Raw genomic sequence first — 18,402 nt, 5'->3', positions numbered from 1 at the left:
CAGCACCCACCTGTAGGCTCTCAGCGGACGATTACTTATGATTCCACCGTGCACTGGCAAGGAGTGATGAGCACGCAACAAGATGAGAAACTAGAACTACATTCTGCTGCGATAACAGCTCATTTAAAATAAAACATAATAAGCGAAAGACACTGAGGTGTGGAAACATGATAAAAGAGGAATGACTGAAAGGACTGAGCTATAAAAAAATTCAAGTATGATTTCTCAGAGATGAGAACAACTTTTGCCTGAAAGAAGCCAGTAACCGAGGATGTGAAACTGGATAAAATATATTTGAGCGGGTGAAGAGAAGTCCGAGGTTAAACAACAGGTTATCAGTAAATGGCAGTGCAGCGGGGATGGAGGATGAAGCGCTGGGTCTGGCTGTGAATGGGTTTGCGGAAGATCAAAAGGGTTTGTGGGAGTAGGTCAGAACAGCAGGCAGTCAGACGGTCAGAGCCTTTTTCTACAGCTCACAGAGGAACTCCGAATCGTGCTTCAGGTGACTGATTTTTAAAGGGATCCTCTCGTGCTAATTACTTAAGGAGGCAAGAATCCGATCCCCTCTGAAGTCATAATTTAAATGGATTTCAGAGTAGCCTCCAAAACCATGATCTATAGTATTTCATATGCTAACACCAGAGAGTCAGACAATCAAAAGGACAATTATATAAACTCATTAGAGTCCTTAGGGGTTATTAAATATTTCTAATTGGCTACATAACACATAAAATGACACATAGAGAAAGAGAGAGCATTCATAAGTCACATTATAATAGAAGTAATTTCATCAAGGGTGGGATATTAATCTGTGGATGAGTCAGTAAGGGGAAAGGTGATCTGCAAGACAAGAGAATAAATGAAATCAGATGTACAAAAGTGCCTTTGTTTTCTTTCAATGATTTTCAGCAGTCTTGATGCATCTTTGTCCTCAACATACAGCTGAGTTCAAGGAAGAGTGGAGGAGGGGGAAATAATCAGCTCGTGGAGTTTTCTTTTCATTCTTAAGGAGCAATTACACTCCTGGATGATGATTTTTGAATTAATAGAAAATCTGTTTCAAAGCATGTATTCTCTTTTCATGTGGCTCAGACATCATGAAATCAAATTCTTTACATCTGCAGTCCTGATGGGGAGACTGGGGTAACAAACGGCTCATGCAGCACTTGGTTACAGCTACATTTCTAGGTAGCAGAGCCGATGAAGTCGCTGTGTGAAGCCTAGAATGACAGCGTGTTGATCAAAGGGCATTTCGAGGCTGCACTTTTGGATCTTTGTTGCAAATTCAGTATCTTCCCTCCTAGTTTGATCATAAACAGCCTTGTTTCCTTTATGAAAAAAAAAGAGTCAAATCTAATTAAAGCATGCAAAATGATCTTAGATGTGGCTGCACATAATACATAAAGAGGCAGCGTGCTGTTTTTGATTTCGTGTTGTTCTGCTAGACGGTCTAGCAGCTAGACCATCGATGTTTTTTGAAAAACGGGAAGCAGCGGTTTCAGTTTTCAGTTCCTGTTTTTATTTTCTTTAGAAAGTTAAAGCTGCACTAAAGACAGGTAAACACAGATCCCAGTGTCATCACTGCAAATTCAATTTAGGATGCATAAATACGGCACATTTTCCAGGTAATTACTGTATAATCCCACGTAACATCTTCTCAAGACCTAATAAAATAAAAATGTGGTTATCAGTCCAATCCTGGGTTTTTTTTTCAGTGTTGTACTGAAATGAAAGGCAGTATTGAATGAAGGAGTTCCTTGACAGTGGGGTCACTCATTACTCTCTGTGAGTTGCTCCCTGGACGCCTCATTAGAAATCTGCAGAAAGGGAGTGCTGATCTCACTTGACTGCATATCACCAGCGACTCGCAGGAAGCAGCTCAGGACCATGTCCTTGGCCAAGCCGGCCTCCATGTTGCCCTCCCGGCTGAGCTGCAAAGTGATTTGGTCCAGGCTGGTGAGGACCAGCTCTGAGCCCAGTAAAGGGCAAATGGCACTTGCGTCAGAGTCTGAACCAGGGGCTCCTTCTCTTGCCATATTTTCCATCATGTATTGCTGATACAGATCCAGAAGCTTTTGCTCCAGGTAGTGATTCAGAAGGGAGTTGGAAAATGGACCTTCATGCCCCTGGAGCAAAAAGCTCCGATCACGGCCGCTCCCCAGTCTCCACCGATTCGAACCTCCCCTAAGTGGAAACAGCATCCCATCCCGAGCTTCGTGTCCTTGGAGGGAATCTTCCACAGCTGGGGGCACATCACAAGACTGGATAAAGGGACCGACATCCGGGACATCGGCACAAACCCTCAGCTCACAGTTATTAGCTGAGAGAGGTAGCACCTGGTCACCTGCGATATGAAGGTCACTGTAGTTTTTGCAAATGCTCTGACAGAAGGAGGGAACCAAGAAAGGGGTATCGCCACCTGAGTGAGCTTGGGCCGGGATCTCTATCTCTCGAGAGATCTGCCTGCCTAGATGAGCTCTCTGGAGATCTAAGGACTGCAAAGGAGAAATGTACAACTCAGCTGAAGCCCTTCGGTTGTCTGTAGCCATCTGCTCCGGGGAATTGTGATGAACAAGGGGGGCATGTCTGGTGGAACCTGTTATGAGGGCAGCAGCTGCTTTCTGTGACCCATAAGCATTCTGGAAAGCCGGCTTAGAAGAAAGGGAGTCCAGCTCTTCGACTTCACAGTAGGTCATGATCAACAATCTGCCTTCACAAAGCATGGCTGCAAGAAAGAGCACATATTCAGAAGATGTATGCAGTGAGAGTAAAGGGAATTTAACATGTGATACGATATTATTTATACCACTTATTTAGCTATTTAATTTTTTTAAATGTATTTTTATATATACAGGAAATAGCATTTGTAGCACACATCCCTGTAGGCCTTTATTTAAATGCATACAAACAGTATGCATTTGAATAAAGGCACCAAAACGGGACAAAAGTAACAGTGAGAGAAACTTTTGCAAAAGCATTACAAGAAGCACCAAACTATTTCTGCTGCACAATTGATCCCTATTGAAAAGTCTTTGCAGACTATTTCAAAATTTAATTGGAGTGGCTATGAAGTTACATGTAACAGTTCCAAAGATTGTTCATCTATTAAAAAGAATGATCTTCCTACCTCAGATCTGAGTCACAGAAAAGCTTAAAACCTGTATTTTGGCACTAAACGTCCTAAAGCGGTACTCTCAAAAGTCTGTTTTTGGGTCTGAACCTGGCTGTTGTTTTATACCACCCAAAAAGGAAGTGGGACTATCCCTTTTCACCTTGATCCCAATTCTGCAAACTTCCACTCTCATCATTAATGCATTTCAGCTTGTAATCTTAACAACTAATTTGTTGTTTTCATTGGATTTAGCTGGTATTTACCTGATTATTTAAACCCTTTATACCTGGCAAACTTAAATAAGACGTGCCTACCTCCACATCAGATTTCCTTCTTGCACTATGAGGTAAAATGGTGGATGCTGGATGACAGCATGGCGAGATGTGCGCTGTAAAAAGAAACCATTGATGTTTCATTTCCTCGCAAAGCAGGTGTGCAACTGAGCTTTGCATAAAAGCAGAAAAGAAAGTCGTGTTTAATATGATAAAAATACAAGGAAACAGAAAGTTCCAGATAACTGATTCCTGTTTTCGTTTTATGACGGATCACACCACAAATGTTTGAAGTACCTTAAAATTTTCACAGCGTGTCTTTATTAATTGTTGATTGTTTTTTAGACTGTTTTTTCCCATCCTCTGAGTTCACAGCAAAGCAGAAGTGGTAACTTCACACTCAGTTATGTGACCACAAATAATCATTTCCTCCTTGATGCTTTGCCTATTCTTCAGGCACTGAACTGTCAAAGCCACTTGAGCCCAGAGGCTTTGATGGTCGTGAAATAGTTTCTTTTTCCTCACTTGACTCGAGCTTCGCTGTAGTACAGCTATACACTGAAGCAAACCTAAGTCTAAATCAGATATGTGGTGAAAGTGTTGAAAGGTTTCAGGTGTTATTTATGGCCTGGATTTTTCCGAGATGAAAGCCCCTTGTCGGCTTGCAGGACTCCTTTCTGTCCAGACTTCCTCTGCTTGTGATAGGGAACTCCAACAATAGCAGTGCATGAAACATGAGAGAAAGTTTTCTATTATTAATGAGGAAAGGAAACCTAAGATATAACATCATAAACGCTTGAGGCTGTTAGGTTGTTCATACAGCTGAATTATAAGTCTTGAAAGCACAAAATACCCCCAAAGTTGAAACAAGTAAACCCATGTGTAACTGCAGCTTTCTGCTTTTGATTATCTTTCGTTTTCTCTAGTATCAGGTGTGTAAACAGGTGGCTTCACAGCTATAGTCACTAAAACTAAAAGATCCAGAGTTTCATTGGTGGCTGTAGTTATTTTGTCCACTTAATCTCCTGTGGGTTAAGATATCTGACACAGGTCTGCTGCTCAGTAATGGGAGCGCAAAGTGTAGAGTTACCAACCCGTTGCTACAGCAATGTTGCTGAGCAACATCCGATAACATTAAAGACATGCTGAGATCAGGTTAGACACCTGTCTCACGTCTGCTCTTGTGGCACAACAAGGCAGCATTTTGGTGAATTCAGCACCCTGGACAGCTTCTGGTCCAGTTGAACAGCTCCAGCAAAGATGTCATAAGGACTCCCATAAAGGACAACAACTGTTTTTTGTTTGTTTGTACTTTTTTTTGTATATGGATAAATGGTGTGCAAAGGGGAACTGGAGAGCGAGTCTGTCAACATGACAGACTGTCCTTAGAGGAATGTTCAGAAAGATCAATAATGTGTTCCGTCCCAACCATCATGGACAGAGAGGACGGGATGGTGGTGGTGGGAGTGGGTGTCGGGATGAGCAGGACTACCACAACGCTTGCACTGTCAGGCTGGTGCGCAGCACCTCCATGCTCGTTGTAGGGGAGAAAACTCAGACGGCTGCGGGATCGACTTTAAAACGGAGCAAAAGCACAGTGAGCATTGAGTCGACCTTGTACTATTATCAGAGACAAGAGGACAGGATATGGCTGTACTCACAGAATCAGAACTGCCTTGAATACCTGGAAGCCCTTGTGGCTCTGAGGAGGCAGTACATGAAGAGTGTGAGCGACTTGAAGGGTACAGACGCAAAGGCCACAGTTTCTTCCAAGAAGAAGCCTGCGCCCTCGCCGCCTAAAAACGAGGGACCGGTAAGCTTAAACCAAGCAGCCAATATCACATGGAAGGAAATATCAAAGACGTTTTCTTTTTTTCTTCTATCATTTTACACCACAGATATCAAGAGCCAAACCCTCAGCACCCCCAGTGCCCACTGAGGACGACACTTTGCAGTTCTTTGATGCGGTCATCGCCAGCTGTGACAGCGAACCTCTGCGCAAGCCGTACAAGGATGACGGGCACGCAGACGTGGATTTTATTGGTGAGTTTGAAATTCCAGCCTTTAATTTGAGTAATGCTGGAAGTGAGTGAGGATTATTCAACCTACGAGACAACCTGACAACCTACGAGCAGTGAAGTCACCTACGTGATAAAGCCACCAACAGCTTGTTTGGATATTCTGTTTTGGATGTGATGTGAGACTTAAACTGCAAAAGCAATGATTAAATTGGTTCGGTCAAAATCAGAATATTTACTGTGATTTGCTAAACATGATATAGGCTTTCTGTTTCACAGCAAACTGCCCTGCTTACATTCATGCATTCATAAGCCAGTGATGTAACTGACGAAGTTAAACATGTAAAAAGGGCTTTTATGTCATTTTTGAATGCACGCACCACATGGTCAAAGGTGCTTGATCTTTAAGTAGGCTACTCCAACGTTTTCTTGTTGTGGCTTCACCACAGCAGATCATCTGCCTCCATCTTCCCTATTTCCCTAACATTCTCCTCTGTCACACCAACCCTCTGCATGATGTTCCTTCACTACATCCATGAATCTCTCTGGGTTTTTCCTGTTTTCTTCCTGCCTGGCAGCTCCATATTCAACATCCACTATCCCTCCTCAACTACACGAGGTTAATTCAACAGTCGACGTCACGTATTTTCCAGATTTAGATACAAAACATGATAAACTATTAGGTTCACTCCTCCACCAAGGCCTCACCAATCTCTTATTTTCAAATTAAGCGATACGGATCCAATTTTAAATGCAGTCTGCCTTTACCCATGATCACGTTTTTTTGCATTATGTTGCTGAAAGACTGATGGCACTAAAAAAAGGCCCACCTCTGCCCACTCCAGACATATAAAAACAATGTAATCAGATAAGGTGGGGGTGGGGGGGTGTCTGGCTTACGTGAAGTATGCAACATTGTTCACCGTCAGCACTTATTTCAATTTGATTCTCCCCATCTGTAAAAACATTTGTAAAGTTTGAAGGAGTTAAAAGAGAATACTTGAGACAATACCATTTACCTCTTACCACTCTGCTGTTGCACAGCTAATATATTTTATTATGTTACCTTGCTGTGTTTTTGTGCTTCAGTCCAGCTGCTTTATTACTATGAAGCCACCTCACTCAAAAATCATGGAAACACCCCTGCTAATGAGTGCACACACACTGAGATGTTTTTGTGTGTGTTCGTAGTTTCCTCTCGGTTTTGTTATACCTGTCGATTTGGGACAAATTTCAGCTGTATCAAAATAACTCATAACAAAAGTTCAGTCACGTTGTATAAATCCTTGCAACTTCATCTTCATGTGTAAATGTCGTACATTTAACACCTCATTTGTCTGTGTTGGTTACTGGTAATCTTATCCATGTAGCACAGATAACATTATCCAAGGATATATGTTAGGCTCAAGGTGTGTATTGGTATCAGTATTAAGCTTATTGCTTGTAGCAGTAAAGAAAAATGCTTCTAAAGATTTATCTTTGTTTGTTTATCTTTATCTGATGAGTTTTAACACAAGAGCAGTGGCGTCACACTGAATTAAATGCAGCAATTGTTATTAAACTATGTTAATTAGACCGGTAGACATAATTTGGGAGATATAAATATACACTGACTGAGCTGTTTGAGGCCAGATCCATAATTTCAGTTCAGCTGCTGCTAAGGATTAGATTCATTCATCCTGGGGAGGTTTACAAAATAAATATATCAAATATCAGGCTTTCGTGAATCCCTTCACGGAGGCTGTTTAAACCTGATAAACATGGGTGACCCAGTAGCTCCACAGTGTATTGGTTTACACATTTATTTAACAAGGGAAAAATCCCCAGCTCATTCCCAAGAGGAGACACCCCTGTGTGGTTGTGTCATGAATGGCATCTGGAGTACAGATCTGCCGAATCAAATATGCAGAGCTACCTGCTGTGGCAGGGAGAAGCTAAAAGTTGCTCTTTAAACACCTACAACTCAGTGAAAATATTTCTCATTAATAAAAGTCATGAGTACTAGTCAACAAAACAGTAAAACAAAGTAGCTGCAACACTGAGAATTCCAGCTTGAGCTCACCCCATTGCCCACTCAACCTTACAGGGAAAGTATGAAAGAATGAAAATAATGATTATATTATGATAGGCTTTGAATGCTCCTTTCAGACAGCGCATCGATGCTAACAGTGAAGCTTCTTTCCTTTCAACTAGCTTTAATTATGGCTGCCACTTGCACAGATACTAAATGCTTCCACGGGTACTTGTCATTTCCTCCCACAGTGGCCTCCAGCTCGGCCGAACATGACCTCCACTCTAACTGGGTCTTGCGAGTTCCTCGAGTCGCAGATGCTTCGGACCAGAGAGCAGTTCCTGACTGTGCCAACGAAAGGATCCCCACGAAGAAGAAACAGAGCGGGTCCACGAGCAGCAGGCTGCGACTTCAGAGAAACCCGATCCACCTGCCCAAAGTGGTGGAGAGCGCATTCCAGACACTGCGCTTCAAACCCAAATTAAAGAAGCAATGAAGCTTAGTGGACATTGAAACCAGTAGCACTGCCACACTGATCATTTGACACCAGTAAAATAAATAAATAAAGCTGTGCAGACAATTACTTAGTTTTTAATAAAGAAAATAATTTTATTAAAGCAAAAATGGCCAGCTGGTGAAATATATTTTAATCCTTGTGTTCTAAAATTTGGCTTTTTCTTGGCAGAGACTTGAACATGTCACAGTAAGAAATGCACAAGTGATAATATTTAATATTAATAAGGATTTCACTCTGTTAAAGTGTCCTTTTGGTGCACCTCTGCATTACAGTGCAAACCCCAAATAACTTCATATTGAAAAACACAGCAGTTGTGACACAGGGCCATTACATATTTATATTTCAACATTAGATGTGCTAAAGCAGCAGAAGACCACAACAGGTGTCACTCCCGTCAGTTAAGAACAGGAAACTGAGGCTGCAGTTCACACAGGCTCATCAAAACATGGTTAGAAAGATGTTGCCTGGTCTTGATTTCTACTGCCACATCTAAATTTTTGGGTCAGAATTTTGTGCAAACAATCTGAAAGCATGGATCTATCCTGCCTTGTATTAACAGCTGCTGGTAGTGTAATTGTGTGGGGGATATTTTTTCCTGCTGCTTTAAACACCACAATTTAACAGGACTATTGCTTTTGACCATGTCCATCACTTTGTGACCTCAGTTACCCATCCTCTGAAAGCAATCATGTTAAAAAGACTTAAAAATGAAGGTACCCAAACGGCCTACACAGTCACCACATCCCAGTCCTTTAGAGCACCTTTGGGATGTGGTGGAACGAGAAATTCAAATAACAGATATTCGGCAAGCAAATCTGCAGCAACTGTGTGACAAAATCACGTCAAGATGGACCAAAATCTCTGAGGAATCTTTTCAGCACCTTGTTGAATCGATGCCACAGAGAATTTAGGAACTTCGGAAGGCAAAATGGGCTTCAATCTAGTACCAGCAAAATGCATGTAATAGTGTCCAAGTGAGTGCTGATTTCAGATACATATCAATTTGATGACACTTTAACGATCCAACTTGGATCATTTTTGTATACTCTAAAATAAAAGATCAGGAAATTCTTTTGATATCGTGAAGAATGTTTTTTAACCTATCTTTTAATGTCTCTTTTAAACTGAACAAAGTGAGGGTTAAGTATTGTGTTGGATATAGAATTTTGTACAGTAGTGTAAAGGTAAGACCCAAGGAAAGGTTGGAGTCCTCTGAGGTATCAAAACCAACAGAAAAATGTAACAATGGCTCCTTTCAAAGTCAGAGCGCTTCATGTGAGAGAGAAGTTCAGCAAGTCCAAGGACTGGGCTGTGTGAATAGCTCAAAACCAGCCAAAGTTATTGTATTTATCATTGCTAAAGTTAAAATAGTTGTAAACATGGAAAGTCAATAAAACACAATCTACCTGACCTAACTTTTATGGTATACAGCAAGTGTTGCATTATTGGTTTTATTTTCCCAGGGTTACAAATACCTGTCACTCAATTTCAGGATACAGAGGATCTGAATGAATGTTTACTTACTAAAGTAGGATTAAAGAAAGTCTTTGTGTAGTTTGTGGTTGTTGCAAAAGAAGTATTCAGAAACTTAAATAAACCCATATCATCTGAAATGGGTTGTTTTTAATATTATATATTTATCAGTTTAAAAGGAATGCTAAATTACGTGCCATGATCCCTTTACCTTCAAAGTATTTAAAAAGAAAGTACTTTCAAACACTTTTTTTCTTTATTAGAAATGTCATACACAAATCAAACACAAACAGCATTCACTTCTTTTCTGCTTTGACCTTGGGGCTGAAAAAGGACGACATTGGTTTCATGCCTGTCTTGTCCACCTTAGCAAGACTTTTCTGAGCTGCCGTCATCTTCTTGGGCGGCTGAAATGCAAAAAAGAAAAATCAATATAACACAACGCCCTTGTGTGGAGACCGCAGTAAATTAATTACATGACATCAACTTCAATTAAATCTACAAGGTAAGGGCCACAGCCTTGTGAATACACGATGTACACCAGGCTTGAAGAAAGCGATCGCCAAACAAAAACTGCACGAACAATCAGCGTCTTAAAAAAAAACAAAGAAAGAAAAAGAAATAGAAAAAGCTAAAATAACAGCAAGCTTTGGTCATTATCATGTAATTACAACGAAGATAAAACCACCAGACGCTCCAGATGCTTTAGTCTATTCCAGCAGACATACACTCACTTTGCGCGCAAAATCTGCACTGTTGAATTTGGTGTAGTCTTCTCCAGCCTCCACCGGCTTGTCTGAAAGTTTCCGCTTCTGCCAAACGAGGAAGTAAGACAGGCTTTTCATGACTAAAACCACCAAGCTATTTTTCCACAGAACCACCACTACAAGCTCTAATGTCCTCACACTATAACCAAAGTTAACCCCACACAAGCGCAGGCAGAGGATTTCCCCTGTGAAACATGCAACATTTTACAGTGAGGTGGATGAGTGCATGAAGAGTGCACGGCATCGACGACGGCAAGCAGAACTGAAAACATGCCACACCACATACATTTGCACCTAAGAGGGAAGAGCTCATACCTTAGAAGGAGGCTCGGTCTCCTTTGGGCTTGTGAGCTCTGGTAACCTATGAAGCACAATAAGAGATGTGCTTGATCTGCAGTGGCGTTAATACCATTACTCATTAAGATGTTCATCATGATTCATTCATCAGCTTACCCCAAGTGTGTGAGGAGGGCTTTGCTCAGGTCTTCACTGATATACTCTGATATCAGGCCGTGGGAATACCGTATGAAGTCCTCTGTATCGTTAAATAAGAGACACAAATAACCAAAATCGTCCTGTTTGATTATTTCTGTATTTCTTTATGACCGAGAGATTTAAAAATTTAAGGTCAGGGAATTGTTTAAGTGATCTGTGAGTCAACATAATCTATAAACAAAAACTTTGCAGCGCTACTGCCATCTGCTGGTCAACAGTCTTCCTAGAAAGAAACTATTTAGGCCCAAATACAGGTCCTTCTCAAAAAATTAGCATATTGTGATAAAGTTCATTATTTCCTGTAATGTACTGATAAACATTAGACTTTCAGACATTTTAGATTCATTACACACAACTGAAGTAGTTCAAGCCTTTCATTGTTTTAATATTGATGATTTTGGCATACATAACTCATGAAAACCCAAAATTCCTATCTCAAAAAATTTGTATATCATGAAAAGGTTCTCTAAACGAGCTATTAACCTAACCATCTGAATCAACGAATTAACTCTAAACACCTGCAAAAGGTTCCTGAGGCTTTTAAAAACTCCCAGCCTGGTTCATTACTCAAAACCGCAATCATGGGTAAGACTGCCGACCTGACTGCTGTCCAGAAGGCCATCATTGACACCCTCAAGCAAGAGGGTAAGACACAGAAAGAAATTTCTGAACGAATAGGCTGTTCCCAGAGTGCTGTATCAAGGCACCTCAGTGGGAAGTCTGTGGGAAGGAAAAAGTGTGGCAGAAAACGCTGCACAACGAGAAGAGGTGACCGGACCCTGAGGAAGATTGTGGAGAGGAACCGATTCCAGACCTTGGGGGACCTGCGGAAGAAGTGGACTGAGTCTGGAGTAGAAACATCCAGAGCCACCGTGTACAGGCATGTGCAGGAAATGGGCTACAGGTGCCGCATTCCCCAGGTCAAGCCACTTTTGAACCAGAAACAGCGGCAGAAGCGCCTGACCTGGGCTACAGAGAAGCAGCACTGGACTGTTGCTCAGTGGTCCAAAGTACTTTTTTCGGATCAAAGCAACGTTTGCATGTCATTCGGAAATCAAGGTGCCAGAGTCTGGAGGAAGACTGGGGAGAGGGAAATGTCAAAATGCCTGAAGTCCAGTGTCAAGTACCCACAGTCAGTGATGGTCTGGGGTGCCATGTCAGCTGCCGGTGTTGGTCCACTGTGTTTTATCAAGGGCAGGGTCAATGCAGCTAGCTATCAGGAGATTTTGGAGCACTTCATGCTTCCATCTGCTGAAAAGCTTTATGGAGATGAAGATTTCATTTTTCAGCACGACCTGGCACCTGCTCACAGTGCCAAAACCACTGGTAAATGGTTTACTGACCATGGTATTCCTGTGCTCAATTGGCCTGCCAACTCTCCTGACCTGAACCCCATAGAGAATCTGTGGGATATTGTGAAGAGAAAGTTGAGAGACGCAAGAACCAACACTCTGGATGAGCTTAAGGCCGCTATCGAAGCATCCTGGGCCTCCATAACACCTCAGCAGTGCCACAGGCTGATTGCCTCCATGCCACGCCGCATTGAAGCAGTCATTTCTGCAAAAGGATTCCCGACCAAGTATTGAGTGCATAACTGAACATAATTATTTGAAGGTTGACTTTTTTTGTATTAAAAACACTTTTCTTTTATTGGTCGGATGAAATATGCTAATTTTTTGAGATAGGAATTTTGGGTTTTCATGTGTTATGTATGCCAAAATCATCAATATTAAAACAATGAAAGGCTTGAACTACTTCAGTTGTGTGTAATGAATCTAAAATATATGAAAGTCTGATGTTTATCAGTACATTACAGGAAATAATGAACTTTATCACAATATGCTAATTTTTTGAGAAGGACCTGTATGTCTTCTCAGGTTAAGAATGAGGCAGAAAGTTCAGATAGTTGAGAAATGGGAATCATCTTAAAAATGTTCAGTGGTCTTAAGTTACCCTCTTGGTTGTCTGTCTCTGACTTTACTCTGACATATGTTGAGGATTTCACTCCTTCTCCCACAGAGACATTTTTTTTCTTTAGGGCAATAACCGTCCTCTCCACCTATTAAAAATGCACACATAAAGAAAATGTGCAGCATGTGCAAAAACTAAGCATGCATTTTCAGTGTTGTATTGCACTGAGCAAAAATAGATTTTCAATAAATACCTTTTTCTTTAACCAATTCATGGTTTTCTCTTGACTGTATCGATGATACATCTGGCTTCCCGCCTCTGGAACACAACATTTGAACAAAGCATCCAGCTTGACCTTGCAGCTTCATGAATCCCAGTATCTTTAAAAGTAAAATTCACCTTTTTCCTCAGCGATGTGGTGCAAGGAGGCCAGGGTACGAGCGCAGCTGAGCAGCCTCGAGCAAGCTGGGAATTCTTCATCTTTAACAACTTGATCCACACGCTGGAACTTTCCCTGAGCAACACATTAAGGGATGAAACAGTCAGGTCCATACGTTTTTTGACAATGACATAATTTTTGTAATTTTGCCTCTGTACACAAAAACTTATAATGCATTCAATATAGTTAAATCCATGTAAGTTTTTCTGAACTTCCTCTACTGTTCTGTGCCTTATGAAACAATATCTAATGTCTCTGTAATGCTTTGCTGAAATTGAAAAATGTTTCACTTAATTTTATGTAAGCCTCTTCTTACCTCTTTGCCAGATTTGATCAAATATGGCAAAATCAGAAAGAGAGGATCCAAAGGTGTTACAAAGATCAGTCTCCCATCTGATTAAAAAAAGAGAGAAAGACAACTGGTAAAGCAAAGACACGTAATTAGCATCTGATTAAATTTTGCTATAAGACAGCAAAATAAATAACTGCTAGACATCGGCTGAAAATTCATCGATTTTTCTATGACTTAATCAATAAATTGTTGATTAAATTTAAAAAAACTATCACAAATACAGTTAAACTGCATCGCAGTATGCAAACCTGTGAATCACAGACCTGAGTTGTCATATACGCTTGGTGTATGATGTCATGTTATAGGTAAGCTGCATGTTGAATCCATTTGTCAGTATTTATGTCCAATGTAAAAGGAGCTTCTGAATAGATCATTTGGCTTCTTTGGACTTCAACCAAGCTGGAATAAGCCCTGATTGCAAAACTCTTCCCATCAGACAAATATAGCTGATGCATATTCAAGATAAAATGAACCGACATCATAGCTGTGTGTGTAATTATGATCAGACTGATTCAGTTTACTCTGGAATGAGACCCACCTCTCTGCACAGTCTGGCCAACAAACCAAGAGTGGAAATCATCCTCAAATGCTTTGACCTCATACAGCATCGCATCCCCACAACCCAACATGTACAGAGATGCTGCATCTGCAGGATTAAAAAAAAGGGAAAAAAGGAGGAAATGTGTTATTTCAGTTCTGCTACTGCAGTTTACAAAACACAGAATTAGCCCACTTTAACACCTGATGGGAAATGTGAAAAAAAAATCTAGTTTTGAGGTTCTGTTTTAAATATGAGTATGGAAGCCTGTTTCCGCCATTTAAAAAAAAAAGTATCCATAACTCGAAATTTCGACTAATTTTCTGGAAATATCAACTTATTAACTCGAAATTTCGACTTATTAACTCGAAATTTGGAGAAAAGTAACTCGAAATTTCGAGTTAGCGCTGCCAATCAGTAATCTACGTGGTATGCGCGCTCAAAACCGGATTGCAACAAATTGGCGCTTTTGAGAGTACGTTTGCTGATAGTAACGCATGTGATTCAGCTAATAACACCAGGATTTCATATTGTGAAGCCACACTGAAAATAATCAGTAATTTGTGCATTCATGACTGGCTGTAATACTGGTAGCTTAACTGTAGTATTTGTAGCTGAGGGCTTCAGCTTCCGGGTAACAAGGAAATGACGACATTCACGTAGATTACTGATTGGCAGCGCTAACTCAAAATTTCGAGAAAGATAACTCGAAATTTCAAGTTATGGATACTTTTTTTTTTTTAGTGGCGGAAACAGGCTTCCATATGTGAGACAGTTTTACACCCCAATTTTCCACTCCACTAATTAACCCTTAATAACACAAAGGAAAGTGGGAAACATTTCAAGGATTAGAAAAGTTGACCAAAAATTGAAAAAAAATATGTTAATTGTACAGAAAGCAGTTTTTCTACACCACTGTTTTTAATTCTTAAAAAAGTTAATACAATCAATCCCTACACGTACACCACCTAACTTCCAACCCTTCTGCCTGTTGAAGGGACAGTAATTATTTTGTCCACTATTCGGACAATACTGTATTCCAAGAGGTACTGCTGGAATACATTATTGCTACCAGAATCCTGCTTAGTCTGGAGTTCAGCCTATAGCTAGCTAATGACCCAAAAGATTAGAAGACAGAATGATGAGTTTCAAAGCAGAAAAACTGGCCCAGATTCAAGATTTCAGCCTGACTGACCTGCTTTGGGTTCATCTGGACAAAAGCAACACAAATTAGCAAGTGCAACACACCTGCAGAAGCACTGAAACAAAAATTCAAACATTATTGTGTGTTTGCTTGGAGAATTAGTGAAAATTTTGTAATTTAATTTTCTATCATTCTTTTTATAAGATATATACTTGTTTTTAATTTATTTCACAGTATATTGAGACATTACACTACATGCTAATCAAGATCAAGTGGCTTTATTGTCATTCGAACCATGTGTAGTGGTACAGTACACAGTGAAACGAGACATCGTTCCTCCAAGACCATGGTGCCACATATGACATGTAACAGACAATCAACACAGGACTGCATAAAGTGCAATGTGCAAAGATTGCAACAATTGCAAACAAAACAAAGACAGTGCAACACCAGACAGAACAGAGCGACACAGACACAACAGTGCAATAGACTGAGTATTGTGCAAAAATTCACTTGGTGTATGAAGGTGTGTGTGTGTGTGTGTGTGTGTGTGTGTGTGTGTGTGTGTGTGTGTGTGTGTGTGTGTCAGTCCAGTCACTTAGTGGAAGTGTTGAAACATTTGACAGCATATAGATGGTTTCTCTACCACAAACATGTCTTTAAATCTTGACTTTTACTATAATCTGACTTACTAATTATATATTCAAGTTAAGTCTTACTATTATTTTCATTGTATAGCGCCTCAGCAATTTTGATTATCAATTAAAAATCAATGAACTGCAACAGAATTAAAAAAATAAATAAATCACACATTAGAAAACAAAAAGGCATAATCCATAAGTCAAAACCAACAAGTAACACAACAAGTGTGTGAATATAGACATTGCCATGCTAAGTGTTCTGGGTTGGCACAGGTTATGATTTAGTGACATCTTGTTGAATTTTAAATGAATATTTAAATCAAAAGAAGCAAACAGTGGTCAGATTTTCTTTTACAAAGCTGCCCAGAGCTGATGTTAAAGTTTTCTCCTTTGTTAGTTTAACTGCTCTGAAATCTCTTGCAGCAGCAACGTGCTGATCTCAGAAGTCGGGAAAGAGGATGCAGTGAGGCTGGACTTTATGGTTACACACTATGTTCTGTGATGGTAACACACAGTAAGAACAGAAATAGTTTAAACTACACCAAACATATAACAGGATGTCAATCCAGAGCCACCTACACAAAACTTTAATCTACTGATATACATTCAGTAATCAGCATTACATTAGAAACACAGGCTGTAAAGCCCGTAATCTGCTGTTATTGATAAGTTACAGCCTTCTTCTTCTTAGCATTTGCGCAATATCTTGAAAATTTAAAACATCCTGTCTCAGAGTGATGCTGAAAGATTTATTTATGCACTTACTGGTTCTAGCCTATACTCCTGTAATTCATTATCAGGTTGTTCTCATAGCTCCCTGAAAAGCCTTCATTTGATCCAAAGCAAGAGAGACTTTTATCTCTCCCACATTGGTTTCTCTTTATTGGCTCCTTGTTTAATTTAGAATCAAACTTTAAATCCTTTTCCTCTCATACAGGGTCTTGAATAATCAGGCCCCATTTTATCCTAAAGACCTCATAGTACTATATCAACCCAATAGAGCACATCACCTTCAGACTGATGATTTACTTGTGGTTCCTAGGGTATTTAGAAGTACCACAGAATGGGAAGCAGAGCCTTCAGGTTTCTGGTCCCTCTTCTGTGGAACTAGCTTCCAGCTTGGATTTAGGAGACAGACACCCTCTCTACTTCTAAGATCAGGTTCAAAACTTGATAAAGCATACAGTCCAGGGTGCCTAGACTAATGGATGGATGGATGGATCTCAGCTACATAGTTTCTCAGTGTGCCAGTTTCTCTTATTTCCATTACATTTTATATGATAGAAGTTTAATTTCATCTAAAGGTTTACTCACTCAATGATACTGACATGAACACCACGTTTCAGAGCTAGACCAAAGTATATAAAGAAACAATCAGACCTGTTGATGGATTCCTTAGTCTCACAAAAACTGGATCACCGTCGTGCTTGTGTGTGTCGATGGCAGAGTCTGCAGACATCAAAACAGACACCACACATGATAATTCACCACTATTTCTCCTTCTTATTCTTCTTATAATAAATATGCCAAGCTTTAATTTATTATTATAGCATGTAGTTTAAGACAGGAGCATGGCAGCTGCCATAAAAGCTCACAACACCACCAGCAGTTACATCAGTTATTACACCTATCAACGCTTAATAACTGCTTGCAAAGTACGCAGCAAGCTAGCTCAGTTAGCTCATACTACACTCTCTAACCCACCTGGAGCGATGACAACCCAGCTGTCATTATCTACGTTTGACGTTCGCTTCTTTTTAGTAGCCATGTCGTGTAGTTGTGTTAAGCGCGTAAGTTAACTTTTTTTACTTAAAAACAGTGCTGGCCTACTCAAGAGCGTGCTTACTTTCTGAGTGAAAGCTCAGAAAAGGCGCCTCTCTGCGTTCACTTCCGGTTTGTGTCACACGGGACAAAACATTGCATTGTTTATCCGCAGTTGGCTTATTTTCTGTCCCTTTTTTGGGGAAAGTCTGGTCGTTAAAAAAAATAAATGGATGCCGTGGTGTCAAGAGCTCAAAACAGTGAAACGTAGACTTTTAACTTGAACCTTTTACACACTTGCTGTTGTAGTAGTGGTACGTTCCGCGGTGACGTCAACCAGCATGTAAATTCGCGGTAGAGCCGCTAGAGGTCGCCCAACAACTTTTATTAGAATTCCTGTAATAAGATGATATTTGTCTTCCACAGTTTACCTACCAGTTCCTTACCTGATGAGCTGTTTCTGAAATTCTCCAGTTTTGAGCCTCTGCTCTCAGGTGCAAGATGTTTGGTGGCCCGTTTGTCCTTTGGCACACTGGCACGTAACAGATTGGGCGATCCATCTGTCCTTCAATAAGAGGAAGGCATCTCTCACGCTCTCTCAGGATATGACAGTGTGTGTCCCAGTTGGTTTTCAGTGAGTCACTTGTTTTGTTTTGATTCTCTGTTTTTTTACACTGTTTGTGAGCATCCTCAGATGGGGATGTGTAGGATGCTAGTGTGTGTTTTCAACCCTCTTATTAGATAACAATAGCTGCGTCATCGATTTGTTTAACTGTTCAGGGGTCCCTGTGATATGTTTATGTAGGGTTTTTTTTTTAGCTGTTGATTTCCCTGTCTTCTAAAGACACCCACAGCACAGCCCATTAACAGGTTTTTAATTAGCTTGTTTTGGTAATGAGGAAGGGAGGGATTTGTGTGCTGGGTGACTGAGCTTTTAAAACATCACCGCTC

The 18,402-nt window shown here is 40.4% G+C and overlaps 3 protein-coding genes across 4 annotated transcripts; 1 reads left to right on the top strand and 2 right to left on the bottom strand.

The window, feature by feature from the left end:
- Positions 1–1,576: 1,576 nt before the first annotated feature.
- Positions 1,577–3,486, bottom strand: LOC134646139 (TLR adapter interacting with SLC15A4 on the lysosome). Its single transcript, XM_063499868.1, has 2 exons — positions 3,427–3,486; positions 1,577–2,725 (listed from the first exon to the last, which is right to left on the bottom strand). Exon 2 carries the CDS (start codon positions 2,721–2,723, stop codon positions 1,770–1,772), a length of 954 nt encoding a protein of 317 aa, XP_063355938.1. The 5' UTR covers positions 2,724–2,725; positions 3,427–3,486; the 3' UTR covers positions 1,577–1,769.
- Positions 3,487–4,777: 1,291 nt separating this feature from the next.
- On the top strand, positions 4,778–7,909 carry LOC134644444 (uncharacterized protein C13orf42). Its single transcript, XM_063497501.1, has 3 exons — positions 4,778–5,197; positions 5,283–5,427; positions 7,665–7,909. The coding sequence occupies exons 1-3, from the start codon at positions 4,778–4,780 to the stop codon at positions 7,907–7,909; spliced, it is 810 nt and encodes a 269-aa protein (XP_063353571.1).
- A 1,730-nt stretch (positions 7,910–9,639) lies between these two features.
- Positions 9,640–17,586, bottom strand: rnaseh2b (ribonuclease H2, subunit B). Of its 2 annotated transcripts, XM_063498369.1 has the most exons (11): positions 17,395–17,583; positions 17,071–17,139; positions 13,906–14,013; positions 13,332–13,408; positions 12,976–13,090; positions 12,830–12,894; positions 12,619–12,724; positions 10,624–10,705; positions 10,486–10,531; positions 10,138–10,215; positions 9,640–9,810 (listed from the first exon to the last, which is right to left on the bottom strand). In XM_063498369.1, the coding sequence occupies exons 1-11, from the start codon at positions 17,456–17,458 to the stop codon at positions 9,700–9,702; spliced, it is 921 nt and encodes a 306-aa protein (XP_063354439.1). In that variant the 5' UTR covers positions 17,459–17,583; the 3' UTR covers positions 9,640–9,699. The 2 variants fall into 2 exon arrangements, with proteins under 2 accessions (XP_063354439.1, XP_063354441.1); XM_063498371.1 differs by lacking the exon at positions 10,138–10,215 and having other exon boundaries at positions 17,395–17,586.
- Between the last annotated feature and the right edge of the window lie 816 nt (positions 17,587–18,402).

The sequence above is a fragment of the Pelmatolapia mariae genome, linkage group LG16_19, assembly GCF_036321145.2.
Source record: "Pelmatolapia mariae isolate MD_Pm_ZW linkage group LG16_19, Pm_UMD_F_2, whole genome shotgun sequence".
NCBI lineage: Eukaryota > Metazoa > Chordata > Actinopteri > Cichliformes > Cichlidae > Pelmatolapia > Pelmatolapia mariae.
This window is presented reverse-complemented; position numbering and strand designations above follow the sequence as displayed.